The sequence below is a fragment of the Lissotriton helveticus genome, chromosome 4_1 (genome assembly GCF_964261635.1).
Source record: "Lissotriton helveticus chromosome 4_1, aLisHel1.1, whole genome shotgun sequence".
NCBI classification, from domain to species: Eukaryota; Metazoa; Chordata; class Amphibia; order Caudata; family Salamandridae; genus Lissotriton; species Lissotriton helveticus.
Window position 1 is genome coordinate 1,451,660,410 of NC_136063.1, and position 23,351 is coordinate 1,451,683,760.

General features: G+C 41.8%; 1 protein-coding gene across 3 annotated transcripts in view; it reads left to right on the top strand.

Moving 5' to 3' along the window:
• EXOC2 (exocyst complex component 2) overlaps positions 1-23,351 on the top strand; it is a 948,514-nt gene that overhangs the window by 141,113 nt on the left and 784,050 nt on the right. For all 3 annotated transcript variants that reach the window (XM_078688027.1, XM_078688028.1, XM_078688025.1), the window contains one exon: positions 22,697-22,856. In XM_078688027.1, coding sequence (XP_078544153.1) covers positions 22,727-22,856 — 130 coding nt within the window. In that variant the 5' untranslated portion in view covers positions 22,697-22,726. The remainder of the gene's footprint in view (positions 1-22,696; positions 22,857-23,351) is intronic.

Here is a 23,351-nt window from a genome sequence, read left to right on the forward strand (position 1 = left end):
ATTGTAAACATTTTGGAAGAAGGCAACAGTGAGGTGTCCTTGTAAATTGGCTTTCTCTTCTTAGTTCAATTTGAGTAGCCATAGCCCAGTCCATATAATGATACAAGGACTATGCTATTGTTGAAACTGAGACCCTTGAAATTCGCTGCAACTGAACATTTTGGATTTCGAGGTCTGTCCATACCAACACTGTTCAAACTATGGGTCAATAACTGATTTCAGGAGTTTCATTGTTTTTCTGGGCAGCAGATGGTTATAATCCTTGCTGACTTGTGATGCTCCTGTTGGGAGGTAGTCCATGCACAGATATGAAAGCTGTCTGCATCCTACCTGGCAGGAAGTCGGTTTCTAATTTCCGATTGGGGCATCTGTGGCAGTGCAGACATCCTTCAGGGTTGCAGCCAATGTGTCTTTCCTGCATGTGAGAAGAATCCTTAAAGGTGCAGACTCTTGCTTTTATTTTTTTAAAGCATATGTGAAGTGATCCTGCCAATATTTGGGGTGCTTTCTGCTCCTGGAAGATTTTCAAGTTTCAATCTTACGGAAGTCCAGGCTTATTGTGGATATATCAAGGTCTTTGGCCTATATAAATCGTTTTGTGTGCTCCACACACTTGATTAGCTGTATTATGCCTGTGTGAGAGTTTAACTAACTTCTTTGTACTGTGTAAATTGTACACTGTGTACCAAATGTCAGAAGTAGCATCGGAAAAAGATTTGAGCACTGTTTAACCCCTAGCACAAAAGGATGTGTCCTTTATGCTAATAGGGCTTTGCACACATCACAAAATCTATATATGGTCCCTGCCATCTCGCAGCAGGTGGTGACCAGTGACAATGTGTAATTTTTCTGTTTTGAAGTACTTCCACAAGCCACTTCATATTTAAGATTACAGTCCCTTATTGTTTTATGGCCTAAATGGTATGTACCAAATAGCAATAGAGACTCAATGGATGACTGAAGTTTGAGTAGCAATTGTTGACTGTATGTACCAGCTGATGTAGGATGCTTATCCCCTACACACCCGCCGTAGGCAGGATTGTGCGAATGTGAAGCAGCCCCAAAACCTCCACGAGTATTATTGAAGTGGTGAGTAACTCGGATCTTGCACGGGAAACTGGGCAGAACTAGAGTCCCTTAGCTCAACAGTGAGAATAGACCAGTCGTAAATGATAACCTAGGGTGCATCTGAAAGTGTAAACCAATTTTAATTGGCCAACTGCCCTTATTTTCATTTAAGCTCTTTGTCAAGTAACATTCCTGTACAATTTGTGGTGACAATGGAAAAGTGTAGGCCCTTGAATCAGTGAATATGTCTATATGTATTTATAGGCTCTAAGGTACCAGCATCCAATAAAGTGTGCACAGTATTAAAATTTTCTTGCAAAGCTTGCAGAAATGCAGTATATGTAGCACCTTAGTGTTTTACCTGTGGCCGCCTGTTTTGCCAGTATATGCATTCCTTTCATCATGTTTACAAACAGGAGAAGAGGTGGCATACACCTTTTGCGCATAGACATGAGCACTGATATCAAGCAGCAACCATGTAACTGTACTCTTCCAATTTCTTGTTCTGCCGTCTTCTTTGTTAAGTTGCGGTCGGCACATTTGTGGTTCAGTTATATGGAAGCTTTGAGTTAAAATCATACAAGCTTGTAATATGCTTAATCTTTCACTTGATCTGCGAGAAAATTATGTGCACATGTCCATATCCGTTAGCTGATGGTCGCCCAGGCTGCTTCTCTTGCACAGAGCGAATGAACACTAATGGTTTAATGACTGAAACAGCTGATTGAGTGCTACACTGGAGCATGACAAACAGTTCTGAGTAATGCTGCTTACTCAGACACTAGATTGATAGAAACAGAAGCAAACCAGTCCACCCTGCTTTTTTCTCTTACTCAGAGAGATATCACAGATACAACTTTGTTTCCTTCTTCATCACTAAAGTTCCATTTATGTAGACTCTTAACTTTGTGAAATTGTAAAATGTGCCCGTCCATGGTTTGATCTGGTGAGGATTACTCATGTGTATCAGAAAGAACTGTGGAAGCTGTAAAATGGAAATCTGTTCTCTCTACCAGCTATCTTTACACATTTTATGCTGAACCCCACCCCTCTGATCAGAAATAATTTTTGTTTGCGCCCCAACTCTTCTGAATGCAAAGCAGCTTCCATTTTCTCACAAGTCATACAAATTGTCAGATATTCCAAACAAGCTAAATACAATTGAATGAGGACGCGGTTGTGGATCCTGTATAAAAGTCGAAGTCACATTGATGTGCAGGGGTGTTTTTTTTTATATAACTCACAATACAATTGTGTCATGTAATACATTACTATCTAGGCAGCATTTTCTATGAGACTTTAGAGAATATTTTCTAACAAATGTTGACACAAATATGATTCAGCAGCACTTCTAATTTTCTCACAGTAAGTGAGGAAAATGTAAATTTTGCAAACAAGCCCATCTTTTTACTAGGTTCAAAAAGATCTCAAAACAAATCTATTTAATAAACATCCCCCATCACTGTCTTACGTATATTATTATTCCTAATTGTCTATAATAAAAAATCCTACTATTGGTGACGTCTCCTTAAATGTAATTTGCATCCTCCTTTCCATTGTGTTCTTGTCATTGCATCTTCTATTGTTTTTCTCCATAATATATATTTTTGATTTATGAGTACATTGTTAAGAGCAGAATTAACATCGGTGGGTTTCTGAGTGCTGTATAAGGTATACGTTTGATTTTCTAGTACAGCATTAAGAATTTACATGGATTAAAAGTACAATACATGTTTTATTCAGCATTATAGTATCACAGGAAAGTTTACACAGAAGATGTATTCAGAAATAAGTACACGAAGAAGAATGTTCGTAGAAACAGTTGGAAATTATCATACAAGTCGTTACAGCAGAAAGGAGGAAGAGAAGGCATATTTGTGCATTTCAGGGATTGTAGGTACATTCTAGATTGGTAGGTAATCTACTAGAAATAAAAGCCTCTCTCCCATTATTACTAAAAGCCTTTATAATGTTTCCACTTCTCCTTACACTGGTGATATTACTTCTCTAACATGAGTGTTCGCTTTCGTTTAGCTCTTGCTATTAACTGTGCCACTGGGATTTTTGGAATTAATTTGCACATCTTCTTTACATGACCATATTGCTTCTCGGTGTTACTTTGACTGTGCATTGCTAAACAACATGTGGGTCTTCCTGTACAACCTTGTAAAGTGCTCCTCCACCTCTTCAGTGCATATGGATCACGCCATAAAAAAACAATCGAGAAAGAACCAGGGTGCCTTTTTATTACCTTTATATGCCACTTTCTTTTCTCACATTAGCATATTTAATATTTAGAACATCCCAATGATGTAACATAGTAAACATGTTAGTGTCTGGAGATATTTGTGAAGAGCCCTAAGCCTGACCATGGCCTCACACTTCTTATACCTCTCTCCATTCCCAATCTTCATGGGAGCCCATCCTTCACTTTACATACCATTTCGCTGCGGGGGTGGGGGGGCATGTATTATAAATGAACCGTTATTCGAAAATAAATACAGGATTGAGAGCGACTTTCTTGAAGAGGGAATGTTTGTGGTGCAGAGATCTGGGAGAGGTTTACTTTCATTGACCACTATTGAAAACATGATGACTGGGGAGCTTTCTCGGACATGCAGCATCTTTTCACTACAGCAGTTTAGTTTGGTTTGAAGACATAGGCCGAATGATGTTTCTTGCAAGTTTTAGATCTTAATTACGTAAATCAATGAATATATATTTCATAAAGTAGCATAAATGATATTTCTTAAAAGTGAACGACTTTGGCAAATATGTTGCGATTTGACAATGGCACTGACTTAATTTAGAATTGTTATAGCTTCATCCTTTTCTCACCCACTTTCTGTCTCCCTGAGCGCTTAAAATAGCCCATCCGGCTGTGCAGGCACTATTAAATAGGAAATAAAAATGCTTACAATACATTTAGACATCTAAGCGATTAGTAGCAGTGCAGTGCTTTTAACTGCTTACAGTATTTACAGCGAAAGAGTTCATACCCACTGTCTCTGAGACACACTGCAATTCCTTTTATTTTATAACCCCTTTACGTTTTGTGAGTTGTTGTGGTGGATGCCATGTTGGTTAGTATTTCTTAGTTCATAGCGTCTGGCTTTTAAGCATTCAGATAGATGTCATTAGTGGTGTGATGAATACATGACTCATTGGATATGGATCACTGAAATGTATGTGTGTCCAGGACCACTTGGGAGTATTTGTCCTATCGGGCCGCAGAATATCGTCAGCTGTCTTTATTTGTTTGCAGGCAGAATGGTTGTAGCCATTCAAAATAGTAGAACCTCAAAATCGTTTGAAGGGGAAATTACTACATGATTATTTTTTTTCGGATGTTAACGTTCTCGTTAACCAGTGATTTCTTTATTTGCCTCAGTTGTAGAACCCTCCAGGCAGACTCATGGAGAAATTGCTACGGTTCAGTACATGGGATTTTACAGAATTCAGTTCCACAATATTAATACACATGCTAATATTTTTCCTTCGCCTTCATGAATTTTTATGCAGTCGGCAGCACCATAAAACTGTTGACCGCCTTAAATGATTGTCAGAGATCCAAGATAACTTTTTAAGGTGCAAGCGTTCATATTTGTTCAGTTTTTTTGTAATATTTGGAATTTAGAAAAAACTGATTATTTTAAATGCATAATCATTGCTAATAATGGGAGTATCATTGGGTGAATACAAATATGATTTCATTTGAATTTTTGCTATTTTTGTTATAATACTTACTTTTTTAAAGGCGTGCTTTGGTAGATTAAAATATGTATTTTTCTTAAAGGCATTTTTTCAGTTTTGACAGCTACATATGTAGAACTCCTGGATCTGAACATAGGGCAGTAGTGCAAGAGAGAAAGGTGCATGTAGCCTCCTCTACATCCATTACTCCCTTTTTCTATTGTCAATATTTCTACTCGCGATTAATTTGATAGGAGTTGTGGTTTTGATTTTAAGGTGTACAAATAGTTGGCGCTTCTCTTGCGCCCCAGATTAAGTGATTTTAATATGTCAAAAATGTGCTCTGTCTTTTCGGGACTTTGGAGACCAGTCTGAACAGATTGTGGTCATTCATATGAAGGGCTGTGAGCATGAATTTCAGGAAATGGAATTCATTTTCTCGCGTAAGTAAAATTAGTTGAACCTGAATTTTTCATTGAGTGTTTTGTGTTTGATAAATGCAGAATGCATGATAAATTGCCCCTTTAAGTGCATTATCCTGGTACATAGCATCAGTTAACTGCTGCTTGCTAGCTCCAGATAACATATGGCATAAATGGTGGAATTGAAAATAAACTGCTGTTCTGAAGTTATGCCGTCCAAGGTGGAAGTGAAAATATAGGTATACAGAGGTTTTGCCGTTCGGGCACAGCTAAGGATCAATGTGCTTGTTCATGTTGGAGCACAGTTTATGTTCCATTGTTAACTTGTTGCGTTTTGGCTTTTATAGACTTTTAATATTTGCACATTCTATTCATCATGCAATGTGAATTTTCCACCTGACATTAACCAATGTCCTGCAAAATCCTATATATTTGGTAGTGTGATGAGAGCAGCTACAGATGAATTTGAAATAAAGGAATGGTGGCGAGTGAGTGGGAAACATAAGAAAAAGATCCAACATTTTTTACACAGAAAAGTATGAGCTACGGTTGAAAGAAAACTCGGGGATGAACCTTTTTGCTTTCTCATAAAAACAATATTGATATGCTTAGAAAAGTGTTTTGTTAACTTGTTGATCTCAGGGTCTTGGAGTTTGTTCAGCATCTCTCAGGCACATCTGTCTGAGTTCAAGTGTAAATATACCTTCTTTGAGCCACATGAGGGCATCTGGTCTAGTGGTTAAGCTGCTGATAGTGTAAACTTGATGTACTCTCTTCTAACCCAGCTATTCCCACTTGGTCATGTTTTCGTCATCCTGAGCAATTCACTTTGCCTCCTTTACATCTATTCACCTGATTGTGGAAAGCCTGAATATCAGAATGATGTCAATATTAGAAGAAACTGGTGAAGCATAACTAGTACAAAAGGAGAGTTACATCCAGCATGAACAAGCATAATAAAGGCAGCTATGCAACTAAGTATAACTGTAAAACATATTTTCATACTTAACAAAAATGCAAATGCAAGCGGTCACTTGCATTTCTTGACTTCCCCCACAGAGTCGTGGGTGAGAGGACTTATACGAGGGCAGCAGAGCTAGGGCTGTCCGAGTACTATCTGTGAACCTAGGCTGTCTTTGTAATTCCACCAGTAAATCTGCAGTTGTCTAGGCCCAATTAAGGCTGCGCACTACCAGTGTTGTGCCAGTGTTGAAATGCATTGTAAGGCACAGGGTACAGCTTAATTGGTGACAATCCTACCATTAAATTCACTCTGTACACATGCATGCTAAATTAAATCTCCCTCCCACTATCCAAAATAATCCCGGTTAAAGATTCGTTCACAATTTTAAATGCAACATTTTGGTGAATGAGAAGATTAACTTTAAGTCGAAAAAAGAGGCAGTTTTGTACGACCTAATAGGAGTATTTGGGCAATTGAACCACATTTCTTATTAAGAACACTGTCGGCAAGCCTTTTCAGAAAACTTATTTTTTATGTTGTACATGTTCTACCCCCTTTTTGTTTAAAAACAAAAAAAAAGGTTTAAATCTGTTATGTAACCAAAATTGCGTGTATTTCTTTAAACATAGCTGCAGGTGTTGCAGACATCCCTTTTACTTAAAGACTGATGTTACATCATAGGTAAGAGATATTTTAATGTTCCTAAAAATACATTTATTTAACTAAAATTCGTTCTTGCAGATAAGGACCTGACCCTGCAGGGGATTTTACTGTGCAGAAAAAATACACATTTCTTAGGGTCAAATATCTGACATGCAGCTACTTTGGCAGTGAACAGATTTAAAGGTGCAAATCATTTATCCTTTTGGTGCATTTCGAAAAAGGTGTTTTTGCTGCCCGTTCCTTGTGCTTATTTTAGAACGCAAGTCTGCATTTTGCAATCATTTTTTAACCTGAATTATTTCGTGAACACGGCCAGATTAGCCAGATCTGCTTCTTACGTTTTCTACTTACAGAAGGTTTTCTCTTGGGGAACCAGGCATAGTATGGGCTCCTGCCTTGTAGCAGATCCTCTCGCGATTGCAGCCTTGTAGGGGTGCTCCCAGTCACTCTTGAGAGAGTAGTCAACTAAACCATAAAACAGAGGGAGTGCATGGGCAGCCCATGAAACTAATGCCTGTTCACCTAGGACCCTTTCATATATATTTTCAGTTCAGCACTTTCAAGTCAAATAAACGCCTTTATGCTTTGAAGTTTAAATATTATTAGGAATATGTGATAGTTTGTTTTAATGTGAGTATATTTTTTTCAGTGGTGTTTTTTCAAAATATCTATAAAACCACTCATACCAGTCTCTTGAAAGTAATTAGAAAGGGACCTTCTTTCTTGAGAATATCAAAGAAAAACGTTATTTTGCCTTGTTTGAGTTAAATTAAGATTAACAATGAGGCTGGCTGTATTATCAATAATAAAAAGGTGAATATCAGCAGAAATAATTCGGTTGAAAAGCTTTCGTTGAGAAGAAAAACAATGCGAATACTTTTTTTTAGCTTTATTTGAATCTAGTCAAAGCTATACTGAAGCTGAAATCGTGTTATTAATCAGATGAAAATATACATTTCAGTGTGTAAAAGGACTGCAGATTTGAGGCCGCGATAATGTTATGAATGAGAACAGATAAGCGTTTAATGACATTGTAGACAGACAAAATTGTGTGATAGTTTATAACTAAAATACAAAACATTCATTTGAAATTGTCTATGAAGTGAGGTCTGTCTGACGGTGATCAATGTTGATGGGGAAAGAAAAAGAGTGCGTAATGTGGAGCCTACCACGTAAATTCGATTCGAGCTTTGCGTTTCTATCTCTAAAAGAAGATAGGTTTCACCTTCTGACACAGAGCTTGAAATTCCTAAATTGGTTAGATTGGGAACAGAAATACATTAATGTGTAATGCTGCGCACTGCTCCCTTGGGAAGAACAGTTGGATTATTTTCTTTGGAAAGGGACCGGGTAAACTAATGCTTGTACTATGTAATTGCATTAATGTACTGCAAGTAGCCTCTCTACCATGCAGAGGAATAGTATTGAAATAAAAACCAAATTCACATTGTTTTTCGTTCGAAATGACGAGACTCCCTTTATGGTTGGCAAAATAAACTGCAGATAAACTATAGATTCTATTATCTGTTGGAATGTCAGTGTTGTTTTGCTTCTTAATGTGGAAGTGTTTTCTGGCGGTGATGCTGGAATGAATAGCCTTTCTACTGTTGCCTCAAACGTGGAAGAAGCTTGCGACAGCTCAAGGGGTCTTTCACTGTCTCGAGAGGTTCAATGGGCACGGGCTGACCGTAGCCTGCTAGCCCTTTGTCTACCTCAAACCTCTGATATTTATTTGTGTGGCTTGTCGAGTGAGGTTACTGAAATTGCATACATGTGAAAGAAAACAGCAAATGATTGGCTGCTTGACGGTGTTTGTGAATTACTGGCTTTGCATCAAAACGGTGTAGAATTTATTAGAGGCGAGTGCTGAAAGGGTTGTTGTCTTAGTGTCTCTTTAGGGCCAGTTAGCATACACTCCAGTAGGACGGTATAATTTACCCTAGAGCTAGAAGCCCTTATCTCCTATGCATCCGCCAACGAACACAGACAGGCCTTCTGTTAAAGTAGAAAGATGCATATAGATTTAAAAAAAACCATAAATCACGTTTATTTTTTGCTGGATTATATTCCTCGTCTCCTATTAGTCTGCCAGATCACCCTGACCTCTGTGCCCACCACGCTTTCATAACTTCCCCGTCATCCTTAGCCTCAGGCAGATTCATTGTACTTATAAAAGTAGGGAATACAGTTGTTTTTTTTTTTGGAAGTACAGCAGTGTCTAAACAGTTTTGTTAGAGTTTTCAGAGTGATGTACTTTAGGATGTGCTTGTAAAACTATATCACACATTAGACGCTGGGCTTGTGTTTGACTAGCATGACCTAGGTTCATCTCATTTATCTTTCTGGATCTGTATGATAAGGAATAATGTCAAAATTAATAAATATGTTTATGAAAAAGTGATTATGAAGACAGCTTCAGAATTCAAATATTTTACACTGATGTAGAGAATACCAGAATGAAGTCAATCCCAGATAACCCCAACCCTAGAAATGCACCCCGACCCTCACACTAACCCTACCCATAAAAACTATCCTAAACACAACTCTAATCCTCACTATGAACCCCAACTCTATCTCTAAATATAAACTTAGACGTAACTCAAAGAACTGTCCTAAACCCAAACCAAACCTCATTAATAACGCTACATTTTATCATAAACCGAATACAAAGTTAACAATTGGAATAACTCAAACATTATCTCTGAACTCAACTATGTTTTTTTAATTTCTATATTTATTTGAGGTTTTATATAGCGCTGACCATATCAAGTAGACATCAAAGCGCTTTAAATGTAGGGTAGATGAGAACCTCTTGCTTGAACATGCAAACAGAAAGTAACAAGCATATTATAGGGTACACTTAAAAAATCTATTCTGCAGAAACTACTTGCTTTAAAGAGTCTTTTTTTCAAAGTTAGATTTTATTTTAAAACTTACAACACAGCAAATAGAAAAAATACTGATCTATTCGACTGAAAAATTAAATAAAATGGTGACCCAATGTGTCTTATGTTCAATGAACCATCTTCCTCTAATAATTTTGCTGATATCTAGGTCTTCGGGCACCACACAATGACTATGTGGAACTGTAACCATGTACCAGGTTGGCTATGAGATAGTGTCGTTTTAAACAGTAGAGCAGTAAGAATTAATTGTATACACCAGCAGATGTTCAGAGTGGATAAGGACTCCTATAAAAACAGAGGTGAGTAAGGATAGTACTCCGGTCAAGAATTGGGTCTGTCCAAGGCGTGAAATAGTGGTAAATGTAATAAACGGTAATTTAGTCTTGGGATAACAGTTATTTCCTTATTCTCTTGAATACAATACATGATGGAACCTTTTCAAATCTGGAGTAATGTTTTCCTGATCTTGGATGCTGCCCCGGAGATAGTCTGTTTCAGAGTTTTTTGCTTTCCAAATGTAGTGATTTTACCCATTAGACCTACTCTGTTTCTGGAATTGCACATTCCCCCAGGGTATGCAGTTTGTGAGCTAAATATTAAGGGCTGTTAATGTGTACTGCCATACAGGTTCTAATCGCTTTCTTTTGAAGTGAGGGTGACATCAAAAAGGGTCTTTGAAGTACACAGGGCCCTTTCTTCCAAGCCCTGGCTCCAGACTATCAGAAGGGGATAATCAGCCCTTTGTGTGGGCACAGGACCCTATCTATTGAGGTGCAAGTGCCAACTCCTACCTTCCTTCCTGCCCAGGAAGAGCCATCGGAATGCAGATGAGTGCTCAGACACACCTAACCTTCCTGTGTTTGTGGCTGTCTAGAGGAAATGCATAAAGTGAAGCTGCCACCCACCCCAGATGTGTATTGGAGGCCGTGCCATTTCTCAAATATTAAGGTTAAATCCAACTTTACCAGTAAATAACATTTATAATTTCCTTTCCAAAGATATAAAACATGACAAAGCTACTAGTTTCAAATTAGGAGTGACCATTTAAACGTTAACTAGCTTCCTCCCCATCCCTCCCCCCACCTCAGAGCAACTGTCTGTTGACCTTTCCACAACCTTCTGTTGACCATGGATGCCATTGAGCGGGTGCCAGCTTTGGAGACAGAAGTGGTGTGCTATTCATACTACTTCCTTGTACTGAAAGAGAACAATGGCCTCAGGATTATACTAGATCTCAGTCCACTGAAGAAAGACTTATTCAAGATGCTCACCCAGTCTCAGATTAATTCTGCTATGGACCCAGGTGAATTGATTAAATCCCTAATCTTGTCATTCAATCAATCTATGGCTTGCAATGCGTGACTACTCATCCATAAGGGTCTCAAGGGGGGGGGGGAGCTGCTGGTCCTTCCAAGGCACTTTGTTTTAGTCAAAGAGCCAGGTCTTGAGGTCCTTCCTGAATTGAGGCAGTGATGGTGATTGCCTGAGGTGGAGAGGCAGTGTGTTCTAGGTCTGCGCTGTGAGGTAGGAGATGGATCTTCCTCCGACTGTTTTCTTGTGGATACCTGGGACGGTAGCCAGGGCCATTTGAGCGGAGGTCTCTGGTGGTTATGTGGAATGCGAGGCGGTGGTTGAGGTACGAAGGTCCCGTGTCGTGTAGGGCTTTGAAGGAGTGTGTAAGGAGCTTGAAGGTGATTGTTTTGTTGACTGGGAGCCAGTGGAGATCTCTGAGGTGGCCGGTGATGTGGCTGCGGCGGGGGATGTTGAGGATGAGTCTGGTGGAAGTGCTTTGGATGTTCTGCAGTTTCTTGAGTAGTTTCGGGGTGAGGCTGGCGTAGAGTGCGTTGCTGTAGTCTATTCTGCTCCTGACTAGTGTGTGGGTGACCGTTTTTCCTGACTCAGTGGTGATCCATTTGAGGATCTTTTGGAGCAGGCTTAGTGTGTGGAAGCAGGATGATGAGACGGCGTTGATCTGACGGTTCATTGTGAGCGAGGAGTCGAGGATGATGCTGAGATTCCGCACATGGTCTGTGTGTGTGGGGGAGGTTCCAAGTTCTGCTGGCCAACAGGAGTCGTCCCTGACGAATGGGTTAGATCCCATGATGAAGACTTCGGTCTTTTCTGAGTTGAGCTTGAGGCAGCTGCAGTCTTCATTCCATTGTGAAAGTTTTTCTTGCTGACTGTGGGTTCTTGGCGAAGGAGAGAATCGGATGGATGTAGTTGGAGTAGGAGATGATGTTGAGTCCATGGTTTATGACGCTGGCTGCGAACGGGGCATGTAGGATGCATAATTTCATATGCCCATTCTGCAGACTCACAGATGTTATCTGTGGTTCATGATGGGGTCCGAGCACTTCCAGTGTACCCCCTTTGGTCCTACCTCTGCACAGCAGGTGTCCTTGAAAGTGATTATGGTGAGTTCTCTCCATCCTTGTATATTGGGAATGCGCGTGTATACATACCTCGATGACTGGCTGCTCAATTCAGACTTGCTGCAGTCTCTCATAGACCACTTTTGGGCAATGTCTGAACTATTGAGATCTTTGAACCAATGTCCCACCTGTGCCCCACGATGAGGATTCCGTTCATAGAGACTTCCTTGGTCATAGCGGCATTCAAGTCTTTTCCACCGTAGCAGTGGGTTCGGGACATTCAGGATAGATGGCGTTGTTTCGGGCTTAGTCTTGGGTTCCTTCTATCCTCTTGTGAACTGTGCCTTTTAATGAGCACACCGGTGCTGGCTTCACACTTATCTTGTCCACAGGTCCATAGACCAACAAACTAGAGATTGGCATCGAAGCTGGAATTAAAAAAACACGTTTATTAATCACTCATGCTGTCCTAATTACGAATTGTACGATTAAAACGGTTCGTTTTTATTGAAATTTTAATAATTGTGTAAATTTGTGTTTTTCACACTGTAATGCATTCAGCATACTTCTAGCCCATCTACACGCATTTTCGCCACTCTTTCACGGCTCTAGATGCCGTTAGGGCTTTAGATTGGGACCAGGGATTTCTGCCTACGGCGGCCATTTTGAGTGTGGGCTAGAGTGGTGAGAGCGCTCTAGTGTCCCATATAAAAGGAGCCCTGGGACTGCGCTCGCGAGACATTTCATGCATACCAGCATACCTGCTAGCATTGTCATTTGTGTAGCGCTGAGGACGCTGTCCTAATTACGAATTGTACGATTAAAACGGTTCGTTTTTATTGAAATTTTAATAATTGTGTAAATTTGTGTTTTTCACACTGTAATGCATTCAGCATACTTCTAGCCCATCTACACGCATTTTCGCCACTCTTTCACGGCTCTAGATGCCGTTAGGGCTTTAGATTGGGACCAGAGATTTCTGCCTACGGCGGCCATTTTGAGTGTGGGCTAGAGTGGTGAGAGCGCTCTAGTGTCCCATATAAAAGGAGCCCTGGGACTGCGCTCGCGAGACCTTTCATGCATACCAGCATACCTGCTAGCATTGTCATTTGTGTAGCGCTGAGCACGCTGTCCTAATTACGAATTGTACGATTAAAACGGTTAGTTTTTATTGAAATTTTAATAATTGTGTAAATTTGTGTTTTTCACACTGTAATGGATTCAGCATACTTCTAGCCCATCTACATGCATTTTCGCCACTCTTTCACGGCTCTAGATGCCGTTAGGGCTTTAGATTGGGACCAGGGATTTCTGCCTACGGCGGCCATTTTGAGTGTGGGCTAGAGTGGTGAGAGCGCTCTAGTGTCCCATATAAAAGGAAACGGTGGTCTCCCGCGCTAGCGGTCGCGTTTGCGTGAGCGCTGTCCCTGCGCCGGAGTCTCGCCTGAGTCAGCCCGTCTGCGCCCGTCAGCGTCCCGGAGGCGCTCGGGGCGCGAGTCTGGTGATTTACTTGAGTTCCCGGCATGATGTACAGTAGAGATTAACTTTTGTCCTATAATGTACACACGGCCCCTTGTCAGCGAGTCATCCCCTACTCTGCTGGGGCTATTGCTAAATGTTTCTCGTGCGGGTGGATTCCTGATTCCACTGAAACTTTTCAGTGCAAGCTCCCTTCGTCAGGCAGCAAATGTGCTTTGTTAAACACTAGGTCCCTCCCCCAACACGCTCTTGACATCCATAATCTGTTAACTTATGATGATACGGACTGTCTCTTTCTTACGGAGACATGGCTTGGTGAGGGATCGGAACCCGATCTGGCTATTGCCATCCCTCCCTCGTACGCTATTTTCCGGTGTGACAGAAGTAAGGAAAGGGGAGGTGGAGTGGCGCTTATTATCAAGAGGCACATTCCTTGCACTATCTTGCCCGTGGAAAACCTATCAGGCTGCGAGACCTTTTCCTTAGCCCTTTCCCCTCATCAATCTTGCTTGGGGATCTTGCTTTACAGACCCCCTGGCCCTCTCGGCTCTTTTACTGAGGATTTGTTGTCGATTATTTCCACACTCAGTCTCAGGTCAAAACACTGCCTAATCCTAGGGGATTTTAACATCCACATGGATAAGGGAGAGGATCCTGAAGTGCAAAAATTCCTGGACATGACATCTTCGCTAGGATTTCATATGCACTTGCAAGCGCCCACACATGAGAAAGGGCACACTTTAGATCAAATTTTTTCAACTGTGCCAGTGTCCCTTTCCTCCCTTGCCCCAGTCCTCTGGTCGGACCATTTCCTAGCTAACTTTGTGATAGTACATCACCGAGCGACTGATCGCAACGTGCAGCGGCAAACAGCACGTATGCCTAGAGCCTTTCACAAAGTCACTCCAGCTATGATTACCCGGGACTTAGAGACCTATCCTTGTGTTCTCACAGGTAGGTTGGAGGACGATGTGGTCTGTTTTCAGAACTGGCTCACCGCACGTCTAGAAGCGCTGGCACCTCCTCGCCAGGTTAGGTCAAAACTGGCAAGAGCATCTGCTCCGTGGTTCTCAGTAGCACTGGCTGGTATGAGAAGGCACTGCAAGAAGCTGGAGAGAATCTGGCGGAAGCAGTATGACACATCTGCTAAGCAGTTTTATAGAGAAGCAGTGAAGGAATATCATAAGGAGATTACGGCAGTGAAAAAATCCTTTTTAGCTAAAAGGATTGAGGAAGCAGATAACTCCTGCAAAGAGATCTTTAAGATTGTAAAATAATTTATTTCTCCCTCCTGCTGTGCTCCGACGTCTGTCTTTTCTGAACCTTGGATTACGGAGCTTGCAGTATTTTTTTCGGATAAAATTCGTACCATCCAATCAGCCTTGCAAGGAGCCCATAACATCTTGGATTGTGGCTCTGTGGCTGACGGCTCTGTTAATCCTTGGTCATATTCATCTGTATCGGACACAAATATTCCTATTTTAGACTGCTTCCCTGTTTTAGAGCTTCAGGCTTCGCTTGACCTCTTGTCCAATTTGAAATCTGGCTCTCCACTAGACCCTTGCCCTGCCAAGTGTCTAGCGACCCTGGCGCCTGCTCTTAACTCGATTATTAATCCCATGATTAATCTATCTCTGAGCTCGGGAAAAGTCCCTTTATCTTGGAAGCAGGCCCTTGTTCTCCCCCTTATTAAAAAGCCGAATGCAGATGCCAAATTGCACTCCAACTACAGGCCAATCTCCTTGTTGACCGCTCTGGCCAAAATTGCGGAAAAACATGCACATACCACCTTAACCAGCTTTCTAGAGGTTAATTCCTTATTACATCAGTCTCAGCCTGGGTTTAGATCTAACCTGAGTACAGAAACCGCTCTACTCGAGGTGACGGAGGCTGTTAAGGAAACCCTTGACAGGGGTGGTAAGGCCTTGCTCATCATGCTAGATCTGTCGGCGGCCTTCGACACCGTTCCCCACGACCTCCTCCTGACAAGAATCTGGGAGATTGGCCTGAGGGGAACGGTGTTCGAATGGTTTCAATCTTTTCTGGCCGACCGCAGACAAACGATCTGGGCCGCCCCTATGCCGCAGCTTGAGGTTGGGGTCCCGCAGGGCTCCATACTCAGCCCCTCCCTTTTTAACATCTTCATGTCACCTTTGGCGGCTCGGGTGGAGGAGCTAGGGGCTCAGATTGTGTCCTATGCGGATGATACGCAGCTCCTGTTCACTTGTGACAGGGGCAGTGATTTCGATGGAGTGGCCATCCGGAATTGTCTGGAGTTTGTGTTTGATTGGTTCAGTAAAAGCGACCTCAAATGCAACTCAGACAAATCCGAGATATTGTTTTTTGGCTGCTCTGCAGACCCGAGATGGAGGCATTGGTGGCCTGCGAACATGTTCCCCCCTGCCAGCGATTCTGTTACAGCTAAGAACCTGGGCATGTTGGTGGATAACACTCTTTCCTTCACGGCCCAGGTAGCTGGCCTGACGGGGAAGCGCTTTGCCATACTAAGGATGTTAAGAAAGTTTCTGCCGTATCTTTCCTTGCAGCACAAGAAGATTGCGGTCCAGGCCCTGATAGGGTCACGCCTGGACTATGCTAACATCCTCTACCTGGGTCTCCCGGAATATCTGCTGACCCGCCTGCAGATAGTCCAAAATTCTGCAGCCAGGGCAATTTTTGGTCTTGCCAGAAGGGCCAGAGCGAGCAACCTCCTTGTGACTCTGCATTGGCTGCCGATTCGGAAGCGCATCGCTTTTAAAACCTTAACGACAGCTTTTAAGGCGCTTCACAATTTCGGCGCCGGCTATTTGCAGAAAAGGGTCAACTTCTATCTTCCATCTAGACCCTTGGGGTCGGCTGCGCAGGCCAATGCCATCGTGCCGGCAGTGAGACGTGTGCGCTGTGGAGGTCGCTCTTTTAGCTACCTTGCCCCCGTCTCTGGAACACTCTGCCCCTGACGCTGCGAACGTGCTCCAATTTGTTTGCTTTTAGAAAGGGACTTAAAACCTATCTTTTTGCTCTGTAAGCTGTTTTGTGGTGTTTGAGGCCGCAGGGCTGTTTTTTTGTTTGTTGCTGGTGTTTGTGTGAGGATCTATAGCGCCGGGACGCTCTCTGAGCAGCTGAGCGCTCTACAAAACCCCCAGTAACATAACATAACATCATGCGTGGGACTACGTCAACACAGCACTCTCAAGTGGTGCATGAGGAGGTACATTGAATACAGACCATGGTGCTTATATACAGAATTTGTTGCAGAGTAAGAAAGTAGTTACAAATCGAAGGTACAAGCATACACAGGAATAACTACCGACAAAGATGGGCAGATGGGAGATCACTTAGTCAGCAAAGTGGGAGGGGGAACAGAACTGTTTACAGCAGCCAGAAATAGTCGACAGTTATATCTTGGACCAGGTGCATTCCAGCAGCTAAATGCCTTTTCTCAGCAGGTACATTGCTTTGGTTCAGTGCTAAAGGAGTCAACTAAAGCTGATGACTCGAGCAAAATAGAAGGGCAAGCAACAGTGAAGACAGAAGAATTGCATAGCTAACAAAATGGATGCCACAAACAAGATGGTTTATGCTAACGGAAATTATTTTCGATTTCCGCAGATGACCCTTTTAGCATATGCTGAAGACATTTTCTTATACTTTCGAAGGAATACAAAAAATATCATTTATGTCAATCTGCATTATTCCATTGATTTCTTGATCACTTGCAAATCGGGCGTTTACATTCTTTGTATTTTGTTTAGTCGGTATACACGAGGTGCAAGTAGAAACACAAAGGGAACAAAGCATCGGGCCACATTGGATACATAGGCAACAAATATACATAGAGCTGACAGTAATTTACAGCCCCATACAGTAAACATGTTCCATAGCCATCCAGTCAAAGTCCATGTCCCTGAATCCTGGTGGATTTCAGTAGCTATTTTGTGCATCTTGAAAATTGCATCAAAAACAGAAGGGGCGTGGTCAGGGATGTAAATGCAACAGCTACTCCCGATGATGCGACATGCTACACCACGGTCAGCCAGGATGACATCAAGGACCATCCTATTTTAGAGCATCACAATTCCCACAATTTGTAGTTCTTCCGTGATATTCCTAAGCTCCATTGCGGTCTGATTGGTTACAGCCTCTACAACAAGTGTCAAACGTCTGATTTTATTGCTGTTTAAGGCCGCACCAAAAAAGAAGAATAGTCCGAAGTTAAAGTTGATATACTGCTGCAGTGCAGTATCTTTGCGTCTTGACCCACCTCCTGCCTCCCTTCCGTGTTTTGGGTCTCTCCGTGGCTGTTTGTTGCTGAGTCGTAATCTTTCCATTTCCAATAAAAAAAACTGTTGGGTCTGCGGTTGAGGGGTATTTGTGTTTCTATGCCCTATGGGTATGCTCCCCGTAGATGTAAAGGAGCTGGTACCTCTAGATTTAGAATCTAGAGTGTCCGCCCATTCCCTCTTGGCATCTTCTGACACTTTAATTTTTTTGGGCAAAGCTGTAGACCCTTCCCTCTCTGTTATACGTCTAATCACGTCTGATCTTTTTAGCTTTCTTATCTCGCTGGTATATTTGATGTTCCTCTATCACTCTTTCCAAAATGTTATCGTTCTTCTTCACTACATCTCTCAATGTACTTGCCTCAATTTCCTTAGCTATTTTGTCTATTTCAATTTGTAAGTTGACCGCCTTTTATTTGGCATGCCTAGTCAAGTTTTTCATCATTGTGATTGAAGAACCCAAGAGGTTCCCTTCCCACTCCTTAAGTAAATTTTCTTCTAAGTCCTCAAACATAGGGAATATTAATATCCTTAAACCCCTCGGTACCCTGTCATTATCTAGGTCTTGTTGTAGAGTGATGCCATCCCACCACCGCGCCAGTTCTTGCTTCTTCAAGCTTTCAAGTTTCTGGAATTTTGCCTTCAATCCCTCTGCTGTACCCAAGCCATTTGGATTACTGCCTTGCGGTTTCTGTACGGAAAATACATTTTGTGCAAATTCTTTCCACCTGTCCCTGTATTTAGCCATTCTAGGGAGAGAACATATATTTATCTCTTTTCTCATTACCCTGGTTGGATTCATGTACGTTGTCCCTGTTTGTACTTTAATTGGTAAACTGATACTCTCCCACTTTGGGATTTTTAATATTGTTTTTTCATTTTTTATATATGTTGTATTGTAACTTTTATATGCATGTTGTACTATACACTATATGTTTTTGTATGTTTCACAGCCCTGATAAAGTCCACAGGTGGTGAACGAAACGCGTTGGCTGTTTTTATGATATTCCTATGAAGATTAAAGAATATTTTGGAAACAATATTGAGGGAATGGACTAAGTCATTGTGGAAGGTTGTATATGTTATTCACCCACATTTAGAGAATGTCCATCTCTTTTAACTTTTATTCTGTGGCTTAAGAAACAAATAGCCTCTGTAGGTTTCAATGGGCTCAAATACCTTTGAAGTTTGACCACCAGTCAAAAGCTGGTCACCTTCATTGGACCACCAAAGAAAAAAGTCGCAAGACAAACGTTGAAATGTATGCATTACTCAATGATAACCACCTTTGGCAAGGTGCAGTGGACAACCCTCTGTCATTTTGTAAATTCCACTACACACCTTGCTGAGATTAAGAGAATAAGTAGAAGGAGATGATGGACGGAGCACTGAAACTTGTCAGACACTCGCCCCCACTCACAGATCTGAGTTGCGTCCATCATCTTTCTTTAGCTCACTTTGCCACCCCAGTTCAGACCCAGCCATATGCAAATCAGTCTTGACCCTGTACCTCATGGGACCAGTCCAGCCTGAACTGCCAAGCCAGGTCTTCCATGGACCGGAAACAAGCATCCTGGGACTGGTTTTGGGATAACACCCCTCATTATCCAGGCTAGCTTGAATACAGTGGCAAAGTAAGCAAGGGACCCACGTCTGGGCATACCCTGCCAAGATCAACAGAATGGCATACAATTTTAGACCCATGATTAAAATCACACTGTGATTTTAAGCATGTAAGCGGTCACCCCTACATTGTATATTATAAAACAATGTGAAATGTCTCAAACGTCAGGGAAGTTCTGACTCCAACTGTGAACACAATATAAACCTTTATTTAACATACAATTTTTCAAGTACTCTGTATGATAAGGCTTTGCCCTGCGGTCATCCGTGACAGACTAGTTTGTTTTATTTTGCAGATCCTTCTATGAGATTTAAAAACCTTTACCGGCTCATCGGCTCATTTATGGTGGACCTTCTGCGGGTCGGCCAACCTTGTTTCAGATTTGCTGAATCCGCAAATGGTCCCTTATGGATACTTAAAGCTTGTCGTGTGTCTGCAGTACCTTGGCCATGAAGTTTGCACCAGGCTTGCAGCCCACAGACAGCTGTTCCTAAAATGTAACCTCTTTATGCCATGTCTGGCACACTTTTAACTGCTAATGTTTTGGACATAATTGAATGAATTTACACCAAAGCAAGCAAAGTCCACTGCCTTGCGTAAAGTTCTTCTTATATGTCAAGTTTGTTGTAATACCATTTAGTGTGGTTTTTATCTGTATCAAGGAGCAAAGAATCCTACGCGAGTGAAGATGGGAAATTAACTTTTGGAATGACAGCTTTATTTTTGGCTTCCACTTGACAGATGTGCACATCACTTACCATGATTAACCCAAAATGGAGGCTTTTTTTGGGGGGGGGGAAGACAGTTTCATGGAATGATAAAAACTGAGTTATGGTACTGGACCAAATGTGAAAAAACACAAGAATTTATCATCTATGGTATGCAACACACACAAACTGCTCCAACGCAAGCACGCCCACAAAAAAAATGCAAAAGAGATTTTCTAAAACAAAACCATGCAATATTACTGTTGTCGGTTGATTATGTTTATCTAAGGTGATGCTGGAGCTTGTTTTCTCTGTTTCTTACACTCCAGGCCAGGCAAGAACCCCAAGTCTGTGGAAGAGCTTAGAAACCCCCCTCTATTGGGAAATCAGAAACCATCTGTTCTTCCGGGCTTCTTTACTCTCTGCCCAGAATTAGTACTGCACTCCATTGGATCCATTTTCACTCCAACTCATCAGACTTACCATAACTGCTCCCTCTCACTGTTTCTTGCAGGATCAGTCTAGAGACTATCCAGATTGTCTTTCCTCTGTTGGCACCTATAGCTGTTTTCTGCTATACTGAAACTGGGATGTTCGCCACCAGATGTGGCAGTATTGGTTTATAAATTGTTGCTCCATACTTTCTCATGTGCCTTCCTTTGGGCACAGCTAGGCAGTAACAATGCATGTACTCTAGGTGGCAGGTATCATTACTCACATCCTGTGTGTTACAAAGGCAACGTTTCTTGATGTTTTAACCTGGTCTGCTGAAGAGTTTGATGTTTGGGAAATCTCACAAACCTGTCCTTCTCATTTTCTCAAAGCCCATGGAAGGATGTACAGTTCCCTGTTTCTTATATTGTTTGATTCATTCTGTGCGGAGTTAACCAAATCACGTAACCCACATTTCATCAAAACTGAAGTATAAATGGATATCTGTGCCAACGACAGCTTCAGTATATTGGTGCTGAAATACTATATGGACAGACCCAAACACAACAAAAGCACCAAATGTAACGTTTCAAATAATAAGCGCATCTCTTTGCATCAACATAACCCTTAATTCCGACAATTCAGAGACTTGATTTACCATGTCAGTCTTCCCAAAACCTTACACTAAAAAATTCACCCTGTTTAGTCCTACAGTGAGAAGAAAATCAGCATTTCGCAGGACTGCATCAGTGGGTGTTGTTGTTACTCAACTCAATATTACACAAGTTAGCAACAATAAAGTCATGAAGGATTGAGTTGCTACTTCACCATAAAAATCAGTGATGTACTGTTGTGATCACTTCTTTTAGCAATGGAAACTAAGGTCACTGGAATTTCTTACAGCTTAAGGATAGCACACTCTGACAGAGTGTTAAACCGCAGCAATATCAAGAATCACTTATAATCCAACAACAATTTGAAGAGCCAAAAGCTTAATACATCTGGACTGCAGCACTATATTCTTTTTATTTCTATGTGTGGAGCACTAAGTTGCAAAGCCTACTTCCATGGCAAATGTGACGCGTATGCCCAGATGTGAGTGTTCTGCTCTCTGCGCCATAGTAATTAAACTGCAACTCACTGAGGAGGCCCAACAAGGCACATCCTGGTCGTGGGTTGCTTTTGGTCCGGTTCACATGGGAATGCATAGTATGTAATGTGTCAGTTTGGGCTGGGCTATTTCTTTTTGGAGAGTACAATTGCTGTATTGCTTAAGGTCCTTATCTGTTTTAACTGGGACAGTAAGCAAAACAATTCGGTTGGAATTCTGTCCAGAGGCTGAGATTACCTAAAGTTTTCCACACTTTTTAGAATTTTCTCAGTGAGTTGCACCCATACTACTTCCTTTCACTCGCAGTCCATAACTTTGTGAGGTTTGTCAACTGTCCACGTCCCTTTAAATGCCTCCAATCCTACCCTCTATGCTTCTTCCTTAGCACCACAACTTCTTTTCTCCTACCCGCTCTAGATACTGTTTGAGGTTGACCCTACTAAAAGTTACAACCAGGCACCCAAATACTTTTTTATGCTTCCATCATAGCTGATCCTCGACCCATTATCTTTTTAATATATAATCTCACAAATCATGAGTCCAAGGTATTACTCGAGCCACCTATGCATTCTTTCTGCCTTTTAAAGCCTGCAGCCATCCAGTTTTTCTTTAATTTAGCCTTACTTCCTAGTCTGCATTCAATCCTTTTGCTGCTCTGTTCCCTAGCTTACAGATACTCTAAGGAGATCATTTATGTACCCCCGTGCCTGTTTTATTTTCTGCCCTTGTCTCTGGCTTACAGATACTCACAGATCATTTATGTAAGTACTGTATGGTTTATGTATGACTTGTATCTTTATGCTTCTAGCTGTTTCCTAATATTTCTTGTGGATCTGACCTATTCTGGTACACATTGCTTGTTGTCTTACCTCCTAGTATTTGTAATGTTGAAAGCTCAGTTTTTATTGTTCTGGCCTGTTTTGTCTTCATTTGTAATATATGTTGTCTGATCTCTAATAATTTGTTTTATCACAGATTGGTTAAGGGATTGGAAAACAGAAAACTATGACAACCGCCATGTCTCGTGGCCGGCTACCCCCACTGGTGACTGGCATCTCCCCCAACGAGGGCATTTCATGGACAAAGGTTACCATTCGAGGCGAGAACTTGGGCACTGGGTCAGCAGATCTCATAGGTAAAGTATGTTTGGAAAAATGATTAGTACAGTTAAACTTAGGTTTCTTCTTTTACTGAATACAGACTATTTGAAGAGCACTATGGAAATGAGTATATGTACAGATATCTAAACAAGTTCTATATACCATACGGGAAACAGCATTTAAGACGGACTGAGCCACGCGTGCCATTTCAGTGCAATTGGAACAACGCTTGCCTGATCCATGCATATGCCTTAACCACGCATATGCTTGGTAAGGCAGTCAGCGGTCCAGATGTGCGGATGGGCGGTGAGAGGAACCGGAATGATCAGGAGAGGAAGGACTGGAACCACTTCCCGGTAAGTGGGGCCAGGGCCGGGCTTGGGGGTGGGGGGGTGGGGGGGGGGCAGTTTTCAGATCTGGGGATTAGTTTCCAGGGTTGGGGTCGGGGTTGTTTTTTGGGCAGGCTGCCCAGTTTTAGGGCTCAAGGTGGGGAGTCAGTGTAGTTTTTAGGGATGGGTGGATTGCAGGGC